The sequence below is a fragment of the Martes martes genome (genome assembly GCF_963455335.1).
Source record: "Martes martes genome assembly, chromosome: 6".
Taxonomy (NCBI): Eukaryota; Metazoa; Chordata; class Mammalia; order Carnivora; family Mustelidae; genus Martes; species Martes martes.
This window is the reverse complement of record NC_137893.1, coordinates 22,994,660-23,017,526: the sequence shown is the minus strand read 5'-3', so window position 1 is coordinate 23,017,526 and position 22,867 is coordinate 22,994,660. Positions and strand designations below refer to the sequence as shown.

Genomic DNA, 22,867 nt, shown 5'->3' with positions numbered 1-22,867 from the left:
AGTACCCATTTACTTACCAACATATCACGGTCCTTTGACCCTGTGCTCCCCAGAGCCTAATTACTTCTGTTTTCAATACAATTCTTAACTAAATTGGTTATCTACTTTCCCATTTGAATATAAATAAGCAACAAAATTAAAAAGATTCAGGAAGAGAACAAAGTGAAGTATACTGACAGGAAGAGGAGAAACAGAAAAACTATTAAAAACTGAACACAAAAATTCCAAAAATATGGACCATGTAGTCCCATATACTCCACCCTCAGCTAAACAATAGTACTTGATGTGCATAATGATGATCCCATTGTGGAAAAAAATGGTTGTTCTAGACACTACAGTCTAAGAAAGAGAGAAATAACTTTCAAGGCTTTAAAGGGTAAATTTCAGGTATCTAGAAAATTCCTCTCTGATAACTCTGGATAAATGAATTGTAACAACTGTTCCCAAACTGTTTGTGAGAAGAAATACCCCAAGATCTTGAACAGAGTCTTCATTTTATGGACATGATTATTTTTCTGTTGCTTTAAACTAACCAAAATAGAAAAACTATTAATCTTAGCTTACATATACGTGTGTGTGCGTGTGTGTGTGTGTGTGTATCCAAGTAAACTATAAGTTTTAAGAACTTCTCATAAATGACTCTGAACAACACATGGGTTGAGTAATTTAGACTGACCAGCATAGTGTTACTGACCATTCTTAGGATCTAAAAACAACCTTTCTCTAAACAAACAAGCCCAAACAAAACCCTTCTAATAAATCTTCCAATAAAACAGGAGAAATTGATCACATACAAAACAGGAGGAAAACTAATACTTTTCATCTGTTACACTGAAAACTTAAGTAGGTACGTATGTGAGAAAGAAAAATCAAACAATTGAGGCAAACACAGAGAAAACTAATTGAATAATTTACCATGAAAGTTTCTACCATTCACTCAACCTGGATTCAACTTTTTAATCTGAAGATGTTAGCTTCTTTGTAACAGAGGCTTTTATTATTTTATGTAATTCTTTTTTTTTTAAAGGTTTTTGGAGAACAGACCCTGATTTTTTGTTTTGCTTCAAAGAACATGAGAAAATTGTTCACCAATTATCCTGAACAAGTGAAGAAACATTTAATATCCTTTATCATTTGAGAGGCTTTTAAATGAGGAACTTTCCACACAGAATATTGTTTGTAACAATGTGAAAAGTATACTGACTATACTTCCTAACAATATGTAAAAATGAATATAAGGAAAGGCAAGTCTTGCCATTAACTGTAACTTTCTCATATCTTTCTGGGAGAAATACAGTTTCTGCTAAAACTCTCTAGAAGGACAATTCTTGTTTACTTATATTTGAAAACTGCTTTTATTTTAGTTCCACTTGTACAATTTTGACCCCAGATTCAACGTCTTCCAAGCCACTCTAAATTTAAGCTGTAGAATGAATTTGTAACGGGTTCAACAAAACCACCTAGCAGCAAATACAACGTGAATAACTGCAGGTAAAACTGCACTGTACTTGATGGAGATGGACGGTTGTAATTACAATGTTTTCTTACCTGGACGCTCTTCAAAATAAATTCAGTTTTCTCTCTTACATCTTTAAAGGGACATCTCTTAGAAAGCATCAGCAGATGAGCAAGAAGTTTATTCAACCCATCCAAAGAAACAGCATTTGAAAGCCCGTCTGATGGACGAAGAGGTGTCTCTTTCACCGAACGAAGATACTCGGTTTTTCTCAAAATGGTTTGCTTAATGTTTTCCAGCGCTGTCTCTCTAGTAGTTGAATCTCTACTGCACAGTCCATCCCATCTCACTTCATTCTCCCCTTCAGCCATGACAACTGGAGATTTTTTTTCTTTGCCGTCTTCAGTTACCCTTCAGCATGTCCCCAAAAGCACTTTGTATTTTTAAAACGAGAAATGTAAGAATAAAATCAGAGAAATCGAATCGTCATGAAAACACAAATGTCTGGGAGACATCTGGAACCAGAAGTGTCTTTGATATTAATAGCTTTCAACCAATCTACGAGACAGAACTCACCCTCTCCTACATGAAGGGGCAGTCTTCTTGTCAGAGACTAAAAAAAGTTGGAAAGTTGAAACCCTACAGCGCTGGCTCTGCTGGACAGGCAGTCCCGGGGAAGTGCTCTCCTCCGTCTCGCGGGGTCAGCGGATATCCTCACCTTGTGGAGCTGTCAAATCCGTGCTCTGCCCAAAAAGGCTGGTAACAGTTGAAGGCGCTCCAGCCATTCGGGGTTTTTTGTCTGGGCAGCCACCGGGTTCTTAGGAGCATTCCCACCCCGCCCCTCCTCCGGCACCAGTCCCCGCCCCCTGCAGCTCCTCCCTACCCCTCAGCCGCCGCCGGGAGCTGGTGGGGAAATCTCGCCAAACCCTTGCTCACTGGCTGCGGCGGCCGGAGACCCAGCCGCTCGATGGTGGCGGCCGCTTCTGGCAGCCGCTGTGCCGGCTGCAGCGTTGGAGGAAAGTGTCTCCGGCCCCAAGATTCCGGATCCCCGAGCAGACGCCTTTTCTTTTCCTATACCTGCGTCCTCGCCCACCGCCCACTAAACCTGACGGGCACAGGGCTGGGCCGCAATCCCCAAAAGCGGGGCCTGGCCGCGGAGCTGGCGGAGAAGCCAGGCGGGAGGCGCAGAGCCCGCCCCTTCGCCCAGCCCCATCGGTGGGGCTCGGCCCAGAGGGCGGGAGCAGGGAGGGGAGATGGGGTCCTCACCCCCAGTCCCTCCCCTTTCTCCGCCCGGCATAACCCTGGAGCCGCCCCTGCCCCAGCGCCCTCTTCCCCGCCCAAGCAGACGCGACCCGCGGAGGCAAAGCCATTGGAAAAAGCCCCGCCCTCCAGCCGGCTACCTCCAGACCCCAAGTCCGCGAGCGGCCGCCAACTGCTGCCGGCTGCTGCGCATGCGTGATGGCGAGCAGGGAGCATGCGCCTAAGGGGCATTTTTGCGTCGGTGGCGTTTTTCGTCCTCTGACGTTGGGATTCTCCCGGCTGGAGAAGGGGAGAGAAAAGCAAGGAGTTGATGTACACTGAAACCATTACAGACAAGACAAGCACGGCAAAGAAAGAGGGCGTAAAAACACATCTGGAAGAAATTGAATCGAAATTTAAAATTAGCCTGAAAATAGTGACAGTCTCATTATTACGCCAAATCCGAGATTTAAGAAGGCAGGGCGTCCTCGCATTGACTTCTGGGAAATGTAGTTTTGATGTACCGAAGCGTTCTGTTGGCGATAGAAACTACAGTCCCCAGGAGCCACTGCGACGTCGCCTGTAGCGGCCTTCGAGCCAACGGTTAACGCGGATGGAGGTTGAGAGCGTCGATTTGGTGAGCACTGTAGGTTTGGCTGCCAATTTTTCTTTGACAGGATTTTTTCCTTCTCCCATTTCCTCAGGTATTTTGGAGACCAAGCTATCTAGAGCTGTCCTCCTTAGTCCAGGGGTAGTGTCCAGTAATCTGCCTGGGAAGGAGTAGTGCGGGTGCCCAAGGCCGAGGGCATATGAAGGCGCGAGGAATGATCGCGACCGCAAGGGGCTTAGAGAGCCGCAAAAGGCCGGGCAAGAGGGATGCTGTAGAAACCGGTGCGCCTTGCTGCGGCTTCCGTTTAGCCCTTCGAGGTGGACTCGCTCGCGAGGGATTAGGTATCCCTGTGCATTGCACTTTTGTTTGCCATTGCATTGGTGTGTTCTGTGTTTTATGCGCTCAATAGAATGAAATCCCAGGCAGGGCTTCGAAAGCGAGTTTTCAAATCCATTTTGTATGAGACTAAGGGGAAAAGAACCCCCAGTATTCCTAGATAATGAATGTTTGCAGGGATACTGTATGAAAAAAGACCTATAAAAATCTCCAAAACTTAGTACATTTAGAAGATTCATTTGTTTAAAAACTACTGTTTAATTTTGAAAAGTCATTCCTATTGAGAAAAGTCAAGGTAGTCAATGGACTGAGAACCAAATTAGATTTTAATTTTTCACATTGCGAAATAGATGTATTTCTAAAAATTAAGCCCTGGGGCGCTTGGGTGGCTCAGTCCAAAGAGCAAGCAACTCTTGATCCCTGGGAGGTGAGTTCCAGCCCCATGTTGGATATAGAAATTACTTAACTAAAAACTTTTAAAAAATAAAATAAATTTAAAAATGAAAAAGATAAAAACTCAGCCCTGTGAGGTACTGAGTATACAACAGTGGAAAAGACACAGTCCCTATCTAGTTACATAATCTAATGGTTAAATGCGCAGTTTTAGTACAATATGATATCTGGCTATCTGGAATGGCTAGAAAGATCACTAGGTTAATCCTGGAAAGCCAGGGAAATCTTCATCCTGGGGAAAGAGGGCTAAAGCGACAGCATAGGGTGAGGGCTAAAGGGACAGCATAGGGTGAAGCCTAGAAGTGAGAGAGGTATGAAACTTTTAGGAAACCAAAATAAACCAAATCACCCATATTTTGGGAGGGATGACTTTTTATCTACTGATGTATTCTGTAGCTGTGAAGAGACAAGTACTGTGAATTTTCCAGATAGTTTCTGAAAGTGACCTGTCCTTGAACAGAAAAATTTCGATGAATTGGTGTGATTTGGAAAGCCTTGGGTATGGTTTATATTCTATGCTACTGGTTTAAATTCTGCTACTGATTTAAATCAGAATTTTTTTTAAATGTGAACTTCTTATGAATATGATTTCAAAAAATAAAAACGACGTTCTTTTTTTTGTCTCTTTTTGGGCTCGTCCTCCTTTGGCCAATGCACAAAGTGTAGGGTAGTTTCTCAAATCTCGGTCCCCTTATCACATAATTGAATATGATCCCTTCCATATCCATGGTTTCACTACCACCTATGACTTTTAAATGTATAGCTCTATCCTCCTTTACCTTTCCAGTTTTCATATACCCATTTCCTTGATATTTCTTGTTTGATATCTCAGAAGCCTCTCAAGTTCGACATGCCTAAAACCAAATGGATGGTTATCTCTAACGAGTCTGATTTCTTTTTCAGTGTTTCCTATTTCAGTTAATGATCCTACCATCCACCTGTGAAAATTTGAAAACTACACATTATTGATTTCTTCCTGTCCTTCATGCCTCTATAGCCAATTATTGCCAAGTCCTTTCAATCTCATCTCCCAAATATCCTCCAAATCCATCCTTTTCCCACTGTCTGCGCAAGCGCAGTCTTTTCCAAACTGCCATACTATGTTGCCTAGATCATTGCAATAGGGATAATTCACTCTGGCCTTTCTCCATTAGTTCTCCACACTGGAGTCACAATGATCTTTTTGAAATGCAAATTTGACTAGACTTTTCTCTTAAAATCATTCATTGCTATCTCACTATTCTTAGGCAAAACTTCTTTGCAAAGCATAATATCATTTTGTCCCTTTCCCCCTCTCCAGCCTCACCTAATATTATACCTGCTACTCTACATCTATCTCTGCTTCAGCCATACAAATCTTTCTTCGGTCACTTGTTCTCATATTCCCTTCATCCATTTATACACTCAACAAACATCTTTTAAGTATCTGCTATGTAATGGGAAAATCACACATCATTGAGCACAATATACATTGACACTTGAACAACATGGGTTTGAACAGCAGAGGTCCACTTACATGTGTGTTTTGTTTTTTTATAAATACAGTAGTGTAAATCTATTTTTCTTATGGCATTCATAATAGCATTTTCTGTAGCTTACCTTATTTTAAGAATACAGTATATAGTACAAATACAGAATATGTGTTAATCAATCATGTATATTATCCATAAGGCTTCTGGTCAACAGTAGGCTTTTAGTAGTTAAGTTTAGGGGGGGCATCAAAAGTTACTTGGATTAAAAGTTGTGGGATTTTTTAGTTCCTGGTGGGGAGTTGGCATTCCTAACCCCCACAGTGTCCAAAGGTCAACTGTTCAAAAGTCTCTACTCTCATAAGAGCTTGCATCTATTAAGGGGAGATCAACAATAAGTATGTAATATATGCGGTAAATGAAGGCAAATGTGATGGAGAGAAAAAAGAGCCAACCAGGAAGGGGACTAGGAAGTGCCAGATTGGGGGGGCCAGGTTCACTCTTAAATGAGGTGGTCAGAGAAGGGGACATTTGAAGGGATCTGAAGTAGGAGGAGGAATAAGCTGTGCAGATACTTGGAGGAGGAACATTCTTTTGAAGAGAACAGCTCGTACAAAGGCCGGTGAGCAGGAGCAAAGAAGTAGCAATGTGGCTCAAGCACAATGAGTGCAAGGGAGGAGAATAACATGAGGACAGAGAAAGGAGGTCACATAGGTGATTGAAAGGACTTTGACCTTTTAATTGAAGGAGGAAGCCATTGGAGGGCTTTGAGCAGATCAGTTGCATTATGCACTTTTTAAAATGATTACTTCTTTGAAATTGTGTTGAGCATAGACCAGGGGGAAAGAAGTGTAGAAGCAGAGACACTAGTAAGGAAGGTAAAGTAATACTCCAGGTTAGAGATAATAGTTGTAGCTTGGACCAGGGTGCTAACAATGGAGGCAGCGGGAAGAGGCCCACAGTCTGGATCTATTAGGATAGTTTAGCCAAAAGTTTTACTGATAGATTGGATGTGAGGTATGAGAGGATAGGAGTCAAAGATGACTCCAAAGTTTTTAGACTGAACAACAGGAAGTAAGGAATTGCCATTTAATGTTGTGGGAAAGTCTCCAGATTTGTGTATGTGGTAAGGAGGTGGAAATCAAGAGTTTTGTTTGGCCATGTAAAGTTTGAGATATCTTTAAGATATTCAAGTAGAAGTGTGGAATTGGCAAGTTGGGTAAGTGAGTATAGAGATGAGCTGAAAGACCTGGCTGTAGATAGAATAATTGGATTTCTTAGTAGTGCTTTAATAGCAGTTAACGCCTGAGAATAGTTGGTATCATAAAAAGAGGCACTCCTTAGAGTTTGGTTGATCTGGGGTCATCTGCGAAGGGGACTATGCAGGGGCAGCCGGTGAACGTAGAGGAAAACCCACGGAGTATGGTATCCTAAAAACCAAGTGAAAGTGGTTAAAGAGGAAGGAGTTCTCAGTACATGAAGTGCCGCTCTGGACCAAGTGAGGTAAGAATTGGTAACTGACCACTATATTTAGTAATATGGAGGTCATTGAGGATCTTGAGAGCAGTTTTGGTTAAGAATATAAAAGTCAGATGGTCGTTTTATTTAAGAGAAAATGGGAGAAGAACTGGAGACAGTGAGTACAGGTGTAGTACCTTTGTACTGTTTTCTTTGTCCAGACTTTTTTAGCCTTTGACTCTCCTTTCTATAGATCTTAGCTCAAATGCCACTTTCTTCGTTTCCCTGATCTGATTAATGTCCCTATTAAAAATATACTCTTATTTTACCATGTCTCTACTTGCTAATGAGCTACAAATGTAGTTTTATAATAGTCTGTGATAATTTTATGAAAGTGTGCCTGCTTCTTTTTAACAATTTATTTATTACTTGAGAGAGAGCGCATGCAGGGGGGTAGGGGAGGGGCAAAGGTGGGTAGAGGGGAAAGAGAGAATGAATCCCAAGCGGACTCCACACCCAGTGTGGAGCCCAGCGTGGGGCTTGATCTCATGACCCTGATGAGATCATGACCTGCACCAAAATCAAGAGTCAGATGCTTGACAGACTGAGCCACCCACGTGCCCCAGTGTGTGTTTGCTTCTAAAGCTTAAGCATAGAAGAGCAGCAGCTGTGCTGATTTTTGCTCATCATCTGCAGCTCTGAGTACAGTGCTTGGCATCTAGTATGAACTTAGTACATATTTGGGTAAATGGAAGAAAAATACAATGTCACAGAACTTTCAAAGGTATTGTATATTTACCTATAGTTAACAAAAACAAGATAATCGGTAGCAGGTACTTTATTATAGTGAAAACACTTTAGAAAATTTGCCTCTTTTTAAAAAATATTTTGTTTATATATTTGAGAGTGAGAGAGAATGCTTGTGTGCACAGGTCCTGGGGGAGGGGCAGACACCCCGTCGCGGAGCAGGGAGCCTGAGACACAGAGTCTTAACGGACTGAGCCACCCAGTGCCCCAAGGAGTTGCTGCCTTAAATGAGGAGTGCTTTAATCAAGGAAAAAGTTGACTGGCTGGTCCCTAAGAGGCCTTTATTATGAAATTCATTGATGAATTTACCATAAAAAAAACAGTACTCCTAAATCTTGTGAGTTTAGAAGCACAATCTTGCTAAGTTTATGAGAGTTTGTAAGATGTGGAGATTGTGTGTGTGTGTGACAGTGTGTGTGTGAGTGACTGACGGATTTATCAGGATGCCAGTTTATTAATATACTTTGATATATTTGCCAAGTAGAGAGCATATAGATTCTCTGACCAAGGAGTTTTCTCTGTAAGAAAATTACGTGAAAAATCATCAGATTGCTTAAAACTTGGAATCAGAACAAAGGAAGTAAAATATGTGGTCACTTAATAGCATTTAGCTATGAGAACGTCCATTGTAGAGCTTTAATTATCTCCATTTTTTTCTTCTCTGAGTTGCTTTTTCTCTTTTTCCATTCCAGACTCTTCTTTTTAATAGAAACATTGTTAAATATGTTAAAACATTTATTTTTTTTAGATTTTATTTTATTTGTCAGAGAGAGCGAGCAAACACAAGCAGTGGCAGGCAGAGGGAGAAGCAGGCTCCCTGCTGAGCAAGGAGCCCAATGCAGGACTCAGTTCCAGGACCCGGGGATCATGACCTGAGCCAAAGGCAGACACTCAACGGACTGAGCCACTCAGGCATCCCTGTTAAAACATTTGCGTTGCAGCCTAGTCTCTGATTTTATAAGCTAACTTTGCATATATCTGCTTTGGTCCATTATATACTGATTTATAGTTCAGCCTTCAGAGAGTAATCTTACTCCCAAGTTTTCCTGGGCCCCACATCTCATATGGAGGTACATTGGTCTTAAGCTCAGCAACAACATCTGAGCTAGAGATATACATTTGGAAACTATAAGTCTTTTGGAATATTTTGTTTTATTTTGCTTTTAAGCTACCATATGTAAGTGCTTACTGTGTTTCAGGCACTCTGTTTACATTTGCATGTAAATTATTTTATGCTTACATAGCTACAAAAATCATAGAATTGACCCAAAACTTAACCACTATGTTAGCATTATAGTATAACCATGCAAGTGAATATACTTGGCTGTGGAGAGAATGCAGAATAAGAAATCAGCCAGGGTAGTCTGAAACTAACTAGAAAAGAAGAAAATAACCAGGAAACCAGGAGATGGGTAGCCAAGAGATTTGAAAATTTCAGAAGGAATGATTCGTCAGTATGCATAGTGCTACTGACAAGTCTAGAAAGATGAAGTTTCTAGGTGGGTTGACAACTAGTAGCCCCGTTACAGTATAATATATCCATCTGGCATATATTACCATATTAATATTGATTTACTGTGCTGTGTTGAGATAAAGATTGATTGACTTGGGATGGCCTGTAGGGTAAAACCATGCTGCTCCCTGAGGATAGGAGGGTCTCTCCTAAAGGGCTGACATTTCTCTTATTTGGCTTGTACCAAATGTACATTCCAGCTCAGGAAACTAAAACTCAGTTAAAAGAATTTAAGTAAGTGGAACTGGGTAACTCTGGATCTCTCTGGGCTCTCCTAGATTTAGTCTTTAAGGAGGGGATATGATAGGCATGGATTCTTAAGTGGTGGGTGCTAAACTAGTGCTAACCAGTTGAAAATAGATCAGTAACTACGATAGAATGAGGTCTCAAAGCCCCAGAGAGAAAATTTGAAGAAGATTGGCTACCTGGTTTCCTTTTATTATCTGTGCTCTTTTTTTTATTATTCTCTAGCTTTAGTAAAGTCGTATTTAAATTTTATAACTTTTTATTTACTATATCAAAATACAGAAAGGAGTCATATGATCATAGATCTAACTAGGAAAGAGCACTGTAGAGGGAACAGCACTCTCCCAGTGAAAGCCGGTGGGGAGGGACAGTGCTAATAAGATCTCCAAGGGGAACTCGAATACTGAGGACAGTAAGAACTCAGTAAGTTGCCCTTCTGCATGTGGAGATTTTTCTTTCATTGTCAACCTCAGAAGATCTGGGTTTTATTTACCAAAGAAGACAGTGCAGTTTTCATATCAGAAATTCATCGGTGACCTTTTTCAGTGCACTCACAGGGGGATGGAAGGATGGAAGCCAGACATTTGCATTCATTTATTCAGCATTTATTGAAAACCTACTACAGACAACTCTGATTGGCGATAAGTATATAGCAGCATACTTAAAAAATTCCTGTTCAGAATTGCCCTTAAGAAGCATAAAGTCTAGGGGCGCCTGGGTGGCTCAGTGGGCTAACTCTCTGCCTTCAGCTCAGGTCATGATCTTAGGGTCCTGATATCAAGCCCCACATCGGGCTCTCTGCTCAGCAAGGAGCCTGCTTCCCCCTCTCTGCCTGCCTCTCTGCCTACTTGTGATCTCTGTCTGTCCAATAAGTAAATAAAATCCTTAAAAGAAAAAAAAAAAAGAAGTATAAAGTCTATGTAGAATATAGTCCATTCTTTGAAGAAGCTTGGCTGAACAGTGAGCCATAGAGATAGGGTAGTAGCTGAAGGTTTATATAAGAGATAATAAAGAAAGGATGGTGTTTAGGAGGTAGAATCAATAGAATTTAATGACTATTTGGATATGGGAGCTAAAAAAAAAAAAAAGTCCTGGGTTGACTGCTTTCCAGATGGTGAAGACTAACTCCTTCCATTAATCAGAGTAGGGAATATACTAGAAATACCAGTCTTGGGATGGGAAGATACTGAGTCCAGGTTTGCACATGTTAATATCTTGTTTGAAGGACTTACAAGTTATGCAAGTGAACAGTACCTAGTACTGCTTTGGAACAACTTTTGCACATGAAATCTTAACTTGTTGAGAAGTATAGCTATATATTCAAATAGTGAGAACATGGACCTCAGAACCCCACAATCTTGGATTTGAATCCCAAGTCTGCGTTTTGCTAGGTATATGAATTTGGCCAATTATTTAACCTCCCTAATCTTGGATGTCAGACATGAGATAGCTTTAGCTTTCTTATGTGTACAAGGAGGATAATTACCTACTTCCCAATGACTATTGTGTAGACTTAATGAGGTTAATGTATATAAAGTGTTTAGATTTGCATCTGGCATATATTGGTACTCAAGAAATTTTATCTTTTAAAATAGTCATCTTTGGGGCGCCTGGGTGGCTTGGTGGGTTAAAGCCTCTGCTTTCAGCTCGGGTCATGATCCCAGGCTTCTGGGATCCAGCCCAGCATCCCATCTGGCTCTGCTCGGCAGGGAACCTGCTTCCCCCTCTCTCTCTGCCTGCTTCTCTGCCTACTTGTGATCTCTGTCTGTCAAATAAATAAATAAAAAATCTTTAAAAAATAAAATAAAATAGTCATCTTTGGGGGCGCTTGGGTGGTTCAGTCAGTTGAGCATCCAACTCTTGATTTCAGCTCAAGTCATGATCTCAGGGTCATGAGATCAAGCCCTGCATCGGACTCCACACTGGGTATGGAGCCTGCTTAAGATTCTCTCTTTACCTGTCCCTCTGCCCCATCTGTCCCCCACCGTCCACCATGCTTGCTCTCTCTCTTAAATAAATAAGCATCTTTATGTAAAGTAATATTTGTCGTTCAGTTCGATTGAGATTAATGAAATGTTTATAAAAGTGCTTTGTAGATGAAGAGCGTTATTTTGTATAATCTTATTATTGCCAGCATTCTCTAAAATTTTATAATGAGATCCTTGAATGATATTTCATTTTTTTCAAATTTAAAATTTCTTTTTAATAATATTTTGTGTTTTAAGCTTCTTAATTGGGAAAAGTTATAAAAAGTAAAAATACAGTGATTATTTTTTTCATAAAATAACAGCATAAAAGATTCTATTTCTTAGCAAGACCTCCATGTCCAGCTTTATTATAAAAATTACTGAAAACACTATGTTTCTTCAATATATCTATATGATATGAAACATTTAAAGAATGTATTGTTCAGGGAAACATAATTAATACATAAAATTTTATTTAATATGATACAGTTTTACACTGTTTAATTTAGAGTCTTAGTTTCATATTGTCTGCCATATTTTTTTTTTAAAGATTTTATTTATTTATTTATTTATTTGACAGAGAGAGAGACACAGTGAGAGAGGTAACACTAGCAGGGGGAGTGGGAGAGGGAGAATCAGGCTTCCCACAGAGCAGGGAGCCCGATGTGGGGCTCGATCCCAGGACCCTGGGATCATGACCTGAGCCAAAGGCAGACGCTCAACGACTAAGCCATCCAGGTGCCCCATTGTCTGCCTTATTTTTGATACAACAAATAAAGTAAACATGTTACTGAATTTAGAAGAACTGCTTTCTGTTGGTAAATTTTCATAAGTATATTCAGAAGATTGGGAAGCAGAATTTTTCCATAGCTGAGAACAGATTGAGATGTTTTGCTAACTTTGGGGAGAAGCAGCATAACAATTCCATGAGACCATTGACTTGAAGCTAGACATTTAAATTCTTTTTTTTTTAGACATTTAAATTCTTGCCTCTGCCATTTACCTTATACAGATTGCTAATCTTTCTAAAGCCCCATTTTCTTTATCTATGAAAGACAGAACATGTTGTTACCCATTTCCGATCTTTGAATATACCAAATTTAAGATCCTTGCGTATGCCGTTTTCTCTACTCAGAATGCTCTTACCTAAGATTTTCAAATGACTGCCTTCCTCACTGGTTTAGACTTATCTCAAAATCCGTATCTTCAGAGACGTTTTCCCTGACCATTCTAGCTAAAGCAGACCACCTAATATCCTTTTTTAATCTTCATCACAGCAATTCAGTTATCCACTTGAACATATTTATAAGTTTTATTTTGTATTCTTCTCTGTGAAGGACCCTGTCTTGTTTACTACTGTACTCTCAGTGTCTCAGTGATTCACACATGGTAGACGCTCCTTAAATCCTTGACCCATTGGCTGACTCTCTACTTCATAGGCTTGTTAAGAAGACTCCATAAAATAATGTATGTAATGCATTTAAGTGTGCAGCAGGCACCATTTCTTCTGTTTGTATATTTGTTTTCCTCTGTCCTATCTAATCCTAAAAATTTTTAAGACATGCTTAATACACATTCACACATATGTAAAATCTAATAGTTATAATTGCTGTTATTGGTAGTTAATATTCAGTGTGTTTACTCTGTGCCTGTATTATGCCAGGTGATTTATATGGATTTTCTTTCCAGTAGAAATATCTTCATCTATATTGATATCTACTATGAAATATCTACTATTAAATATCTACTATGAAGTAGATATTATTATCCCCATTTTCACAGCTAAGCAAGCTGAGGCCCAGAGAGTTTAAATAACTTGCCTCAAAACACCTAAACTATTAAATGGCAGAGCTGGAAGTGGAAACCTTGCCTGTCTGCCTCTTGAAAAAACTCATGTTCTTCTTTACAGTGTTCTATGCCTTCCCCCCAAAAGGTGGGTATTCAGAAAAAAAAGCAGTAGCTTTTTTCTCATGACAGATTGGGGGGAGGGGGTAACAAACAATAGAGCTTAAAATACCAAGTTAGAGCTCAAGTGTTCATTCTTCTGCCTTCCCCAAAGAAGGGCTTTCTGCCTTCTTCTTCTTTTTTTTTTAAATTTTATTTTTTTCAGTGTTCCAAGATTCATGGTTTATGCACCACACCCAGTGCTCTGTGCAGTATGTGCCCTCCTCAATCCCCACCACCAGGCTCACCCGTGCTTTCTGCCTTCTTGAGGTGCCATGCCCGCAGCTCTAGTTTCTTAGCCTTTTACTCATACTTGTATTTAAAATGGAAGAATCAAAACTTAAGCTGAATTCTTTATTCTTTGTACCCTTATTGTGTTTAATATCTCACATGGTCTGAAAGCCTCAAAGGTCTTTAATGGTAGCCCAACTCAAGTATTAACAGGGCTGAATTAAATCAACAAACAGCCCTCTCTTTGACCTTTATTCATAATAACAGACTATAGCTGGGGCCCTTAATTTTCTGTGTAACTTTGGGCAAGTCTGTCGATCTTTCTGGGCCTCAGAGTCTTCATCTGTGAACTGAAGGCAGTTGAAGTAAAATTTTTTTTTCCCAACTAAAGCCCATAATTTGCATTAGGGTTTACTCTCTTGTTTTCCATTCTTTGGGTTTTGACAAATGCATAATGTTGTGTACCCACCATTGCAGGATCATATAGAATAGTTTCATACCCCTGAAAATTACCCGTGTTCCGTCTATTTATGCCTTCTTTTCTCTCCTTGAACCCCTGGCAACCACTGGTCTTTTTACTGTCTCGTAGTTTGGCCTTTTCCAGAATGTTGTATGTTTGGTATTATACAGAAAGCTGCTATAAGATACATTTATATTCAGGTATTTTTGTGGACATAAAATTCAGCTCATTTAAATAAATAACTAGTAGCATGATTGCTGGATTGTAGGGTAATCTTATGTTTAGCTTTGTAATAAATTCCCAGCTGTCTTCCAAAGTAGCCATACCATTTTGCATTTCCACCAGCTTTGGTGTCAGTATTTTGGATTTTAGCCCTTCTTGTGGGTAAATGATGATATCTCATTTTAATTTGCAATTCCCTAAGACAGTATTGATCATTTTTTCATACGCTTATTTTCCACCTGTATTTATCTTCTTTTGGTGAGGCATCTATTCACATCTTTTGCCCATTTTAAAGTTGAGTGGTTCATTTTCTTATTGTTGAGTTTTAAGAGATGCTTGTATCCAAGCATCTCTTAAAACTCAACAATAAAATAAATAAATAAATAAATAAATAAAAAATAAAAAAACTCAACAATAAGAAAATGGTGAACCACTCAACTTGAGGCACAAGTTCTTTATCAGGTATGATAAAAACAGGTATGTGTTTTGCAGATATTCCCCAGTCTGTGGCTTGTCTTTTCATTCTCTTGACGGTGTCTTTTGCAAAGCACTTTGAAATTTTAATGAAGGCAAACTTGCCAGTTTTTCTTTCATGGATTATGTTTTTTGGTGTTGTATGTGAAAAGTCATTGTTGAAACCAAGGTCACCCAGATTTTCTCTTATGTTATCTTCTAGACGTTTTACTGTTTTGTGTTTTACACATAGGTTTATGGTCCATTTTGAGTTAATTTTGTGTGAGAGGTGTAATAATGTCTGTGCCTAGATTTACTTGTATTTTCATTAATAAAGTTTCTGCTGGTTCTGAAATTATTAATTATTTTGATCAATAATGTTAAAAGGTTTAAAAAAAAAACTTTAAAAAAGAGTATACTGGATACTTCAACCATTTAAGCATTGTTTTCAAAAATATCCCTTGGAAGAGAGGCTTGAAGTCAACCCAAAGATGGGCCAAGGAGAGCTTTATCTGGACATATCAGGAGACTGTACTAACAGTTCCATTTCAGTGCTGCTTTACTGTTATCTGTTGCTAACATGTGCATTTGGATGAGTGTTATACATGTAAATTATTTATTGGAGAGACTTCTTACCATTAGGAATAGATACCCTGTTATTTGTCTACATTGCCATTTCTTTGCTAATTTTCTGCCTAGTGATAGAGGTTTGCAAAAGCCCATCTATGGTTTCTCCCCTACTTTCACCTTTCTATGCCATGCTGAAGCCATCTGAACCTTCAATATTTCCTAATGTGATGACTGACTTCAATTTGTTTTTTAAAGAAATTATGTTAATTATCTACTGTTTAGTATCACAAGCAATTTTATCTCCAAATGTTTACTTGGTTTTTCTTCTCTTTTTCTTTTTTGAGTAGTAAATGACAATGGAATTTTACTATTTTATATTAGAGCAAGATTATTGCATTGCACATTATGATTTTAGAGGTAGCCTGCCATGAGGGATTGGTGATAAAATTGTTGACCTTCTTAACCTGCATTTATAGTGATCAAATCAAACATAAGAAGTATATATTAGTTCTCACTGTGTTATCATCCATGTTTCTTGAGTTGCATATTTAATTAGAAGCCCAGCATGAGGGGCACCTGGATGGCTCAGAGGGTTGAGGGTCTGACTTCCACTCAGGTCATGATATTGGGGTCCTGGGATCGAGCCCTGCATGAACTTCCCACTCCGTGGGGAGTCTGCTTGTCCCTTTCTCTCTCTGCCTCTCCCCTGCTCATGCTCTCTCTCCCTTTCAAATAAATATTTTTTTTGAAAAGCATGACATTATGAGTTTATGGAAAGTGTGTACTATTACCTAGGAGATGAATAAAATTTCTTTAATTTTTTGTTCATTACCTCCTCCTGTTTTAGATTTGTAAAAGGCTATAAAGGTAATTAAATTAGATACTAATTTGTGATTGCTGTTGTGCAGTACTATCACAAAATCACTTCCACTTCATGGAACAAAAGAAAAGAAAAGGAAATAAAGTGAAAGGGATGGAGAAGGAGAATCTCAGCAGTGAAAGGTCTGTTTTTCTTTTTCAGAAATTAATTTTGTAATTGAAAAAGATATATATATTCCTTATGAATCTTTAGATAATAACTAAAGGGAGCCCTGTGGTTACTTTCTCAGGTGATTTATTTGAAGACTTTTTTCTTTTTTTATTGAGGTATAGTTGACATATAACATTGTATTAGTTTCAGGTGTACAACATAATGATTTGATTTTTGCATATATTGTGAAATGATCACCACAATAAGTCTAGTTAACATCTGTCACCATACATAGTTACCAATTTTTTTCTTGAAAAAACTTGTAATATTCAAGTCTTGCCTCCAACTGCTTACCTGGTTTTTCTTATTTTGATTTGTTGGGAAGTATCTCATCAACCATTATGTGTATACCTTAGATGTGTATGTATGTGTGTGTGTTGCCCAGGTGAATCCCAGAAGCTTTTCAATTTGAATCTTTAGATTTTATTTTTAAGATGTCCCTAGCAAAATTGATTTGAATTCTTTCCAGCAAGATCAGTTTGAAATCTATTCTTCTCAGCCTTTAAAAAGCTTATTTTCTCATATATACTATTCTCAGAATATAGGGTTTTTCTTTCATGTGTGTTATTTTCTTTCTGCAGTAAATGAATGAAAACTTATATCAAATTCACTCTTTAGGGGCACCTCGGTGGCTCAGTGGGTTAAAGCCTCTGCCTTCAGCTCAGGTCATGGTCTCAGGGTCCTGGAATCGAGCCCCGCATCGGGCTCTCTGCTCAGTAGGGAGCCTGCTTCTCTTCCTCTCTCTGCCTGCCTCTCTGCCTACTTGTAATCTCTCTCTGTCAAAATAAATAAATAAAATCTTTTAAAAAAAAATTCACTCTTTAATTTTTTCCAGTTCTTCTGCCTTTGGTGTCTCCCAAGTTACTCTGATGTGCTTTGAATGTCTTAATTTCCAATATTTCTGGCTATTTTAATATATTTTTTAAAAAATAAAATTGCTTAATATGTATTTATTTTGCCCTTACTGAAAGATTTGTGAGTCAGCTCTAACATGTATGTACAATTTATGACATAAATTTTGGAAACCGATCTCATTGCTGGCTTCATTCTTGTTTTTCTACTCTTTTTCTACTGTTTTCTACTGTTTTTCATACCTACATATTTTATGTGAGTATATACATATCTAGGTAAGATTTTAAAAATTTGTGTCATTTAAAAATATTAAATATTTCAAACAAAAGGAAAAAAAGTAATTTAGTAAACACTGTTTTGTAACTTTTGTTCAAATATTAACATTTTCCTTCATTTTTTTGATGGAATAAAAAATTTCATGTATATAGAAGTATCCTTAGTACTATAATATACTGTCTTTATGTTTTAAAAAGATTTTATATAAAAGACAACTTATAATACTGTCATTCTATAACTTGCTTTTTTCACTGAACAATATATTTTTTAAGTTTATCCATGTTACTAAATGTGGATCTGACTTTTTTATTTAGTTGCCATATGATGTTTCATTAATGAATGTGATACAATTTATCTCCATTCCCTTGTTAATATATAGTTAAGTTGTTTGTTTGTTTGTTCGTTTGTTTTCATTTTTTCCTATTGCAAGCAAGGCTACATTTAACATCACTATATATATCTACATTTTTTTCTAGGCTTCATTCATAAATACTGAGAAGTAGGGTTGCTGAGTAATAGGGTATATACAGCATCACAATTTTCAAATTGTCTTCCAAAATTTTCTGCCAGTTTACACTCCCACCAGTCGTTCATGGAAATTTCCATCTCCCCACATCCTTGCCAAATATTGACTTTTTTCTAAGTTTTTGTCTGATGGGTGTGAAATAATTTTTCATTGTTTTAATTTCCATTTTCCAGATTGCCTGGCATTTCCCGAAGTTGAGTATCTTTTTGGCTTTTGGATATCCATATTTTCTCATCTGTTAACTACTCTTCATATCTTTTATCCCTTTACTGAGCTTTTTCTTAAAAATTTGTAGGAGTTTTGGTAATTCCAATACTAATCTTTTATATGTTACATGTGTTGCTTTTTTAAACTTTGTCAGTGGCATCTTTGGTTGTATGGAGTTTTAATTTTAGTGTAGTTGTTATCACTTTTCCTGTTTGTAAGTTGTCTTGTTTATTATGAAGTCTTTCATACCCAAAGTCTGAGATATATTCTGTATTTTCTTCAAAAACAGTTAAAGATTGTTGTTTACATTTAGGCATTGACTCTAGCTGGAATTTATTTTTGTGTTTGGCATGGAATAAAGATAGACGTTTACTTTTTACAGTATGGATAGTGTGTTATCCTGGCACAAATTGTGAATAGTAATCCTTTTCCTAAGAAAATGCCCTCATTTTCATATACCAAATTCCCATAAATACCAGAGTCTATTTCTGGACTCTGTTTTGTTCCATTGGTCTCTTTGTCTCACCTTGTGCCAGTACCACTATTTTAATTACTAACGCTCTAAAATGAATCTTTTTTTTTTTTAAGATTTTATTTATTTGACAGAGAAAGAGATAGCGAGAGAGGGAACACAGGCAGGAGGAGTGGGAGAGGGAGAAGCAGGCCTCCCTGATCAGGGAGCCTGATGCGGGGCTCGATTCCAGGACCCTGGGATTATGACCTGAGCCGAAGGCAGATGCTTAACAACTGAGCCACTCAGGCGCCCCTATAATAAATCTTAATAGTTAGAAGAATGGTCCCTTCTTTTAACAAATCTTGTTCACAAAGATTTTACAAATTTTATTTGGCTTTACCCCTATGATTCTTATGAGTTTTTACTATTACTATTTACTATTGTCTGAAAAATATATATAATAATATATAAAAATATATATATAATATATATATATTATATATATAAAATTACAGTTTCCACATAGATTATCCAGATGATGATGATGATGATGATGATTAAAGTAAGCTGTACACCCAGTGTGGGGCTTGAACTCATGACCCTGTTTGGAGAGTCATATACTCTACCACTGAGCCAGGCAACCCACGCATATCCAAATTATCTTGACTTTTTTATGTAAATAATCGTATTGCCTACAAATAACAATTTTTTTTTCTTTTTAAATTCTTATCCATCTTAGTTTCTTTTTCTGCTTTATTTATCCTTTGGCGTACTCTCCAGCTCGATGTTGAATACTACCACTGATAGTGGGCATCCTTGTTAAAGTGTGTTTTTAGAATCTGAGGTACACATTTGGTCTTGAAAAGTAATACTTTTAGTTTGTTTTAACTAGTTGTAATTTTAAAATGTTTTATTAATTTATTTCTTAAATTTATGAAAGTTTATTAAAGTTGTAATTTTCAAAATGTTTTTCCTAAGCATTTGAATTTAACTTAAAAATTTTACGAGATCATATTTTAGATCTAGTAGTCTTTGCCTGGAATTAGGACTTTGACTTTTTCTTTGCTTAATGCTTAGTTAACTGGTAAACCTAGTAGATTAAGTCTTCCTTAAACATGAATAGCACTTATAAATTTAGATACCCTGGGTATTTCAAACTGCATTTTTCTATTTAGCCTATCATATTTTCTCAAATACTTTAAACAACTATCAAGGCAGATCTTCATTTCCAATAAGTAACATCTTTCTAAGTAATTAAGCAGCTTTTGTCAATTTAATACATTAGACTTATACATTTAATAAGTCTGATTTTAGAAATCATTTTAAACATTTTTAAAAACCTAGCACCCTTTCACCAGTATGGCTTAACTGTTCGGTTTTGGGCACTTAACCATTTCTTTTTCTTGCGTTTGAGCTTGGCTGTTTACTTGCAAATGTTACATATTATCTGGTATTTCTGTGTTTAGACTGGAGGTGAACTTTTCTCTTTCATATTAACTCAGCATTTTGTCAGAATTTTTCATAGTTTATTTTACCTACCTTTTTTTTTTTTTAAAGATTTTATTTATTTATTTGACAGAGAGACAGGGAGAGTGGTAACACAAGCAAGGGGAGTAGGAGAGGGAAAGCAGGCTTCCCACCTAGCAGGGAGCCCGATGTGGGGCTCAATCCTAGGACTCTGGGATCATGACTGAGCTGAAGGCTGATGCTTAAGGATTGAGCCACCCAGGTGCCCTTACCTTTGTATGTAATTTTATAAATCATTTAAAAGTCTTTCTAGAAGGAGGGTGTTGTAAACAAATGTTGAAATAATTAAAACTATGTATTCTTTAAATGTTTAAAATCTTAATGGTTGTCTAGATAAGATTACCAAGGTATTTATAGGGGTATTCACTGCAAAGACAAAATTTTAATTGTTTTAGAGCTCAAAAATATGGCTTCAATAAAAGTTTAAATAGAAGTTCAACATGCAAGTAAATTTGCCTCTCTTTTAGTAGAATTTTAAAAATGGATGAAAACTTCAAGATAACTTAAATCAACCCTTTTATTTTATATATAAAGTTGGGAGTGGGTTTAGGTACTAATTAGGATAAGGTCACAGAACTAGTTAGAACTAATATTATCACCACTGCACTGGTGAATCCAAATGTAATGCCCACCAGTAAGTAGTAGTAGAGGGAGGAATCTCTGGCCCCAGGGTGTATAAAGGCTAAAAATGTAATGTTCCTCATTTTTCTCATTTTGTTTGAACCTGATTATATTTCCTTATATTCCTCTATTCAAAAAGGGACAGATGATGGCTGTGAGATCTTATTGTGATATATTCTTTTTTTTAGACTCTATTCATTTAGAATATATGAGACAAATTCTACTTCTTGCTCCAAAGTACTTTCACACCAATTGTTTGAATTCTGTTGCTCGATTGTACTCTTTTCTATAAACTGTCCTTGTTTCGTGAGTTGTGTTAATGAGATAATGTAGTATTGTCCCAGTAATTTGGCTACATTATGATTCTGTCAGATACTTTTGAAAGTATAGTACAGTTTTTTGGTGCCATTTAATTAGATATACCAGAGTGGTTATTTACTAAATCAAGTGAGCTTAAATAAAACATCACTATGATTTTTAACTTTTTTAAGAAGGAAGTTTCTTTCTTTTTCTTCCTTTACCCTCCTATTCTGGAAATATGTATTTCTATATATGCAACAGGATGTTTTGGACAACTTGCTACTTGTTTTTTCTGTTATCACTTGTTATTTCATGTGACTAGTTACATATCTCATAATATTTTGATAGTTGTCTTCTGTGTAGAGCTACTTTGAAGATTCTGTATATAGATATTACCTAAAGTCTGTTCTGTGGAATGCTAGTTTCTCAAGAGGATACCCCAAAAATGTTTCTGTTGCAAATAAGTTTGGGAAATGCATGCTTTATCCCTATTTTGGAAACTCACAATGATAGTAGGATGTTAAAGATATTAAAGTGGAATATTAAAAATTAAAATCTGGATTAATATTAAAGAATATTTTTTTAAAAACTTGCAGGTGAAGAAGTTGGTTAATTTTGTCTTACCCTTTTCAACAAGTTTATTTGCTGGAAATCTATTTAATTTAGGGAGTAACTTCAATTAATATCCTATGAAACTAGTATTTTGGTAAATACTGTTTAATAGTATGAATCCTTAGTGAGTGGTAGTAGATCATGATCTTTAAATATTAAAGTAAGTATGTTTCTTTTTATTTCTTTAAGCCTAGTTGTCTTTCTAATTTGTTTTTTCCCTTTACAGCATTGATCATTCCATCTCCCCATCATTCTTTTCCCCAGACCAGATGTTTTTATTCATTTAGCTCATCTTTATTGTGCCCCTAGAGAGCACATACTAGAAGTACAAAGATGAATAAAATCAAGTTCTGGCTCTTGAAGACCTAACTCACTGATTTTTTTTTTTTCCCAAACTCATTGATTTGGTAGAGCAGGGGAGACATCTGTAAGGCACACCCCCTTCCATCTTTATGTAATTTAGAGATCCATGATCAGCACTTTGCATTTACTTACTCAATCACATGAAAAGAATGTTCTTCATGTATATATTTTATAAAGACTTTATTCATTGAATCCAAGATGCCAAAGATTGTAAGACACAGCATTACTTTATGTCCCACATTGGGGAAGAAAAAACATGTTGCCAAATATAATTTAAATGTGAATCCTCGGGGTGCCTGGGTGGCTCAGTCAGTTAAGTGTTTGCCTTCCGCTCGGGTTATGATCTCAGGGTCCTGGAATCGAGCCCCACATTGGGCTCTCTGCTCAGCAGGGAGACTGCTTCTCCCTCTCCCCCTCCTTCTGTACTTTCTCTCTCTCTCAAATAAATAAATTAAATCTTTTAAAAAAAAAAGTGAATCCTGATTTCATAGAAGTAAAATATATGCAATACATTTATGAATAAATGTTTGTTAACTGTTAGTCTCAAATGTATTTACTTATTTCTACTGCATTTATTGATTTGAGGACAACAAATGCTTATTAAATGACTACCCTATAATTCCAGTGGATAACAGAATAATGAATAAGATATGGTCCCTTGCTCT

At 37.3% G+C, this 22,867-nt stretch overlaps 2 protein-coding genes across 7 annotated transcripts in view; one reads left to right on the top strand and one right to left on the bottom strand.

Moving 5' to 3' along the window:
* SESN1 (sestrin 1) overlaps nucleotides 1–2,837 on the bottom strand; it is a 116,825-nt gene extending 113,988 nt beyond the window's left edge. Inside the window, exon 1 of the mRNA XM_080805475.1 lies at nucleotides 1,549–2,837. Within this exon, the coding sequence (XP_080661601.1) occupies nucleotides 1,549–1,827 (279 nt within the window). The 5' untranslated portion in view covers nucleotides 1,828–2,837. The remainder of the gene's footprint in view (nucleotides 1–1,548) is intronic.
* A 425-nt stretch (nucleotides 2,838–3,262) lies between these two features.
* CEP57L1 (centrosomal protein 57 like 1) overlaps nucleotides 3,263–22,867 on the top strand; it is a 72,228-nt gene continuing 52,623 nt past the window's right edge. For 4 of the 6 annotated variants that reach the window (XM_080807169.1, XM_080807168.1, XM_080807173.1 and 1 more), the window contains exon 1: nucleotides 3,263–3,332. Coding sequence is in view for 1 of the 6 variants with exons in the window: in XM_080807168.1 (XP_080663294.1) it covers nucleotides 3,309–3,332 (24 nt within the window). In the remaining 5 variants the exon portion in view is untranslated. Of the gene's footprint in view, nucleotides 3,342–22,867 lie in introns of all 6 variants that reach the window. The other 2 variants (XM_080807170.1, XM_080807171.1) reach the window with 2 other exon arrangements.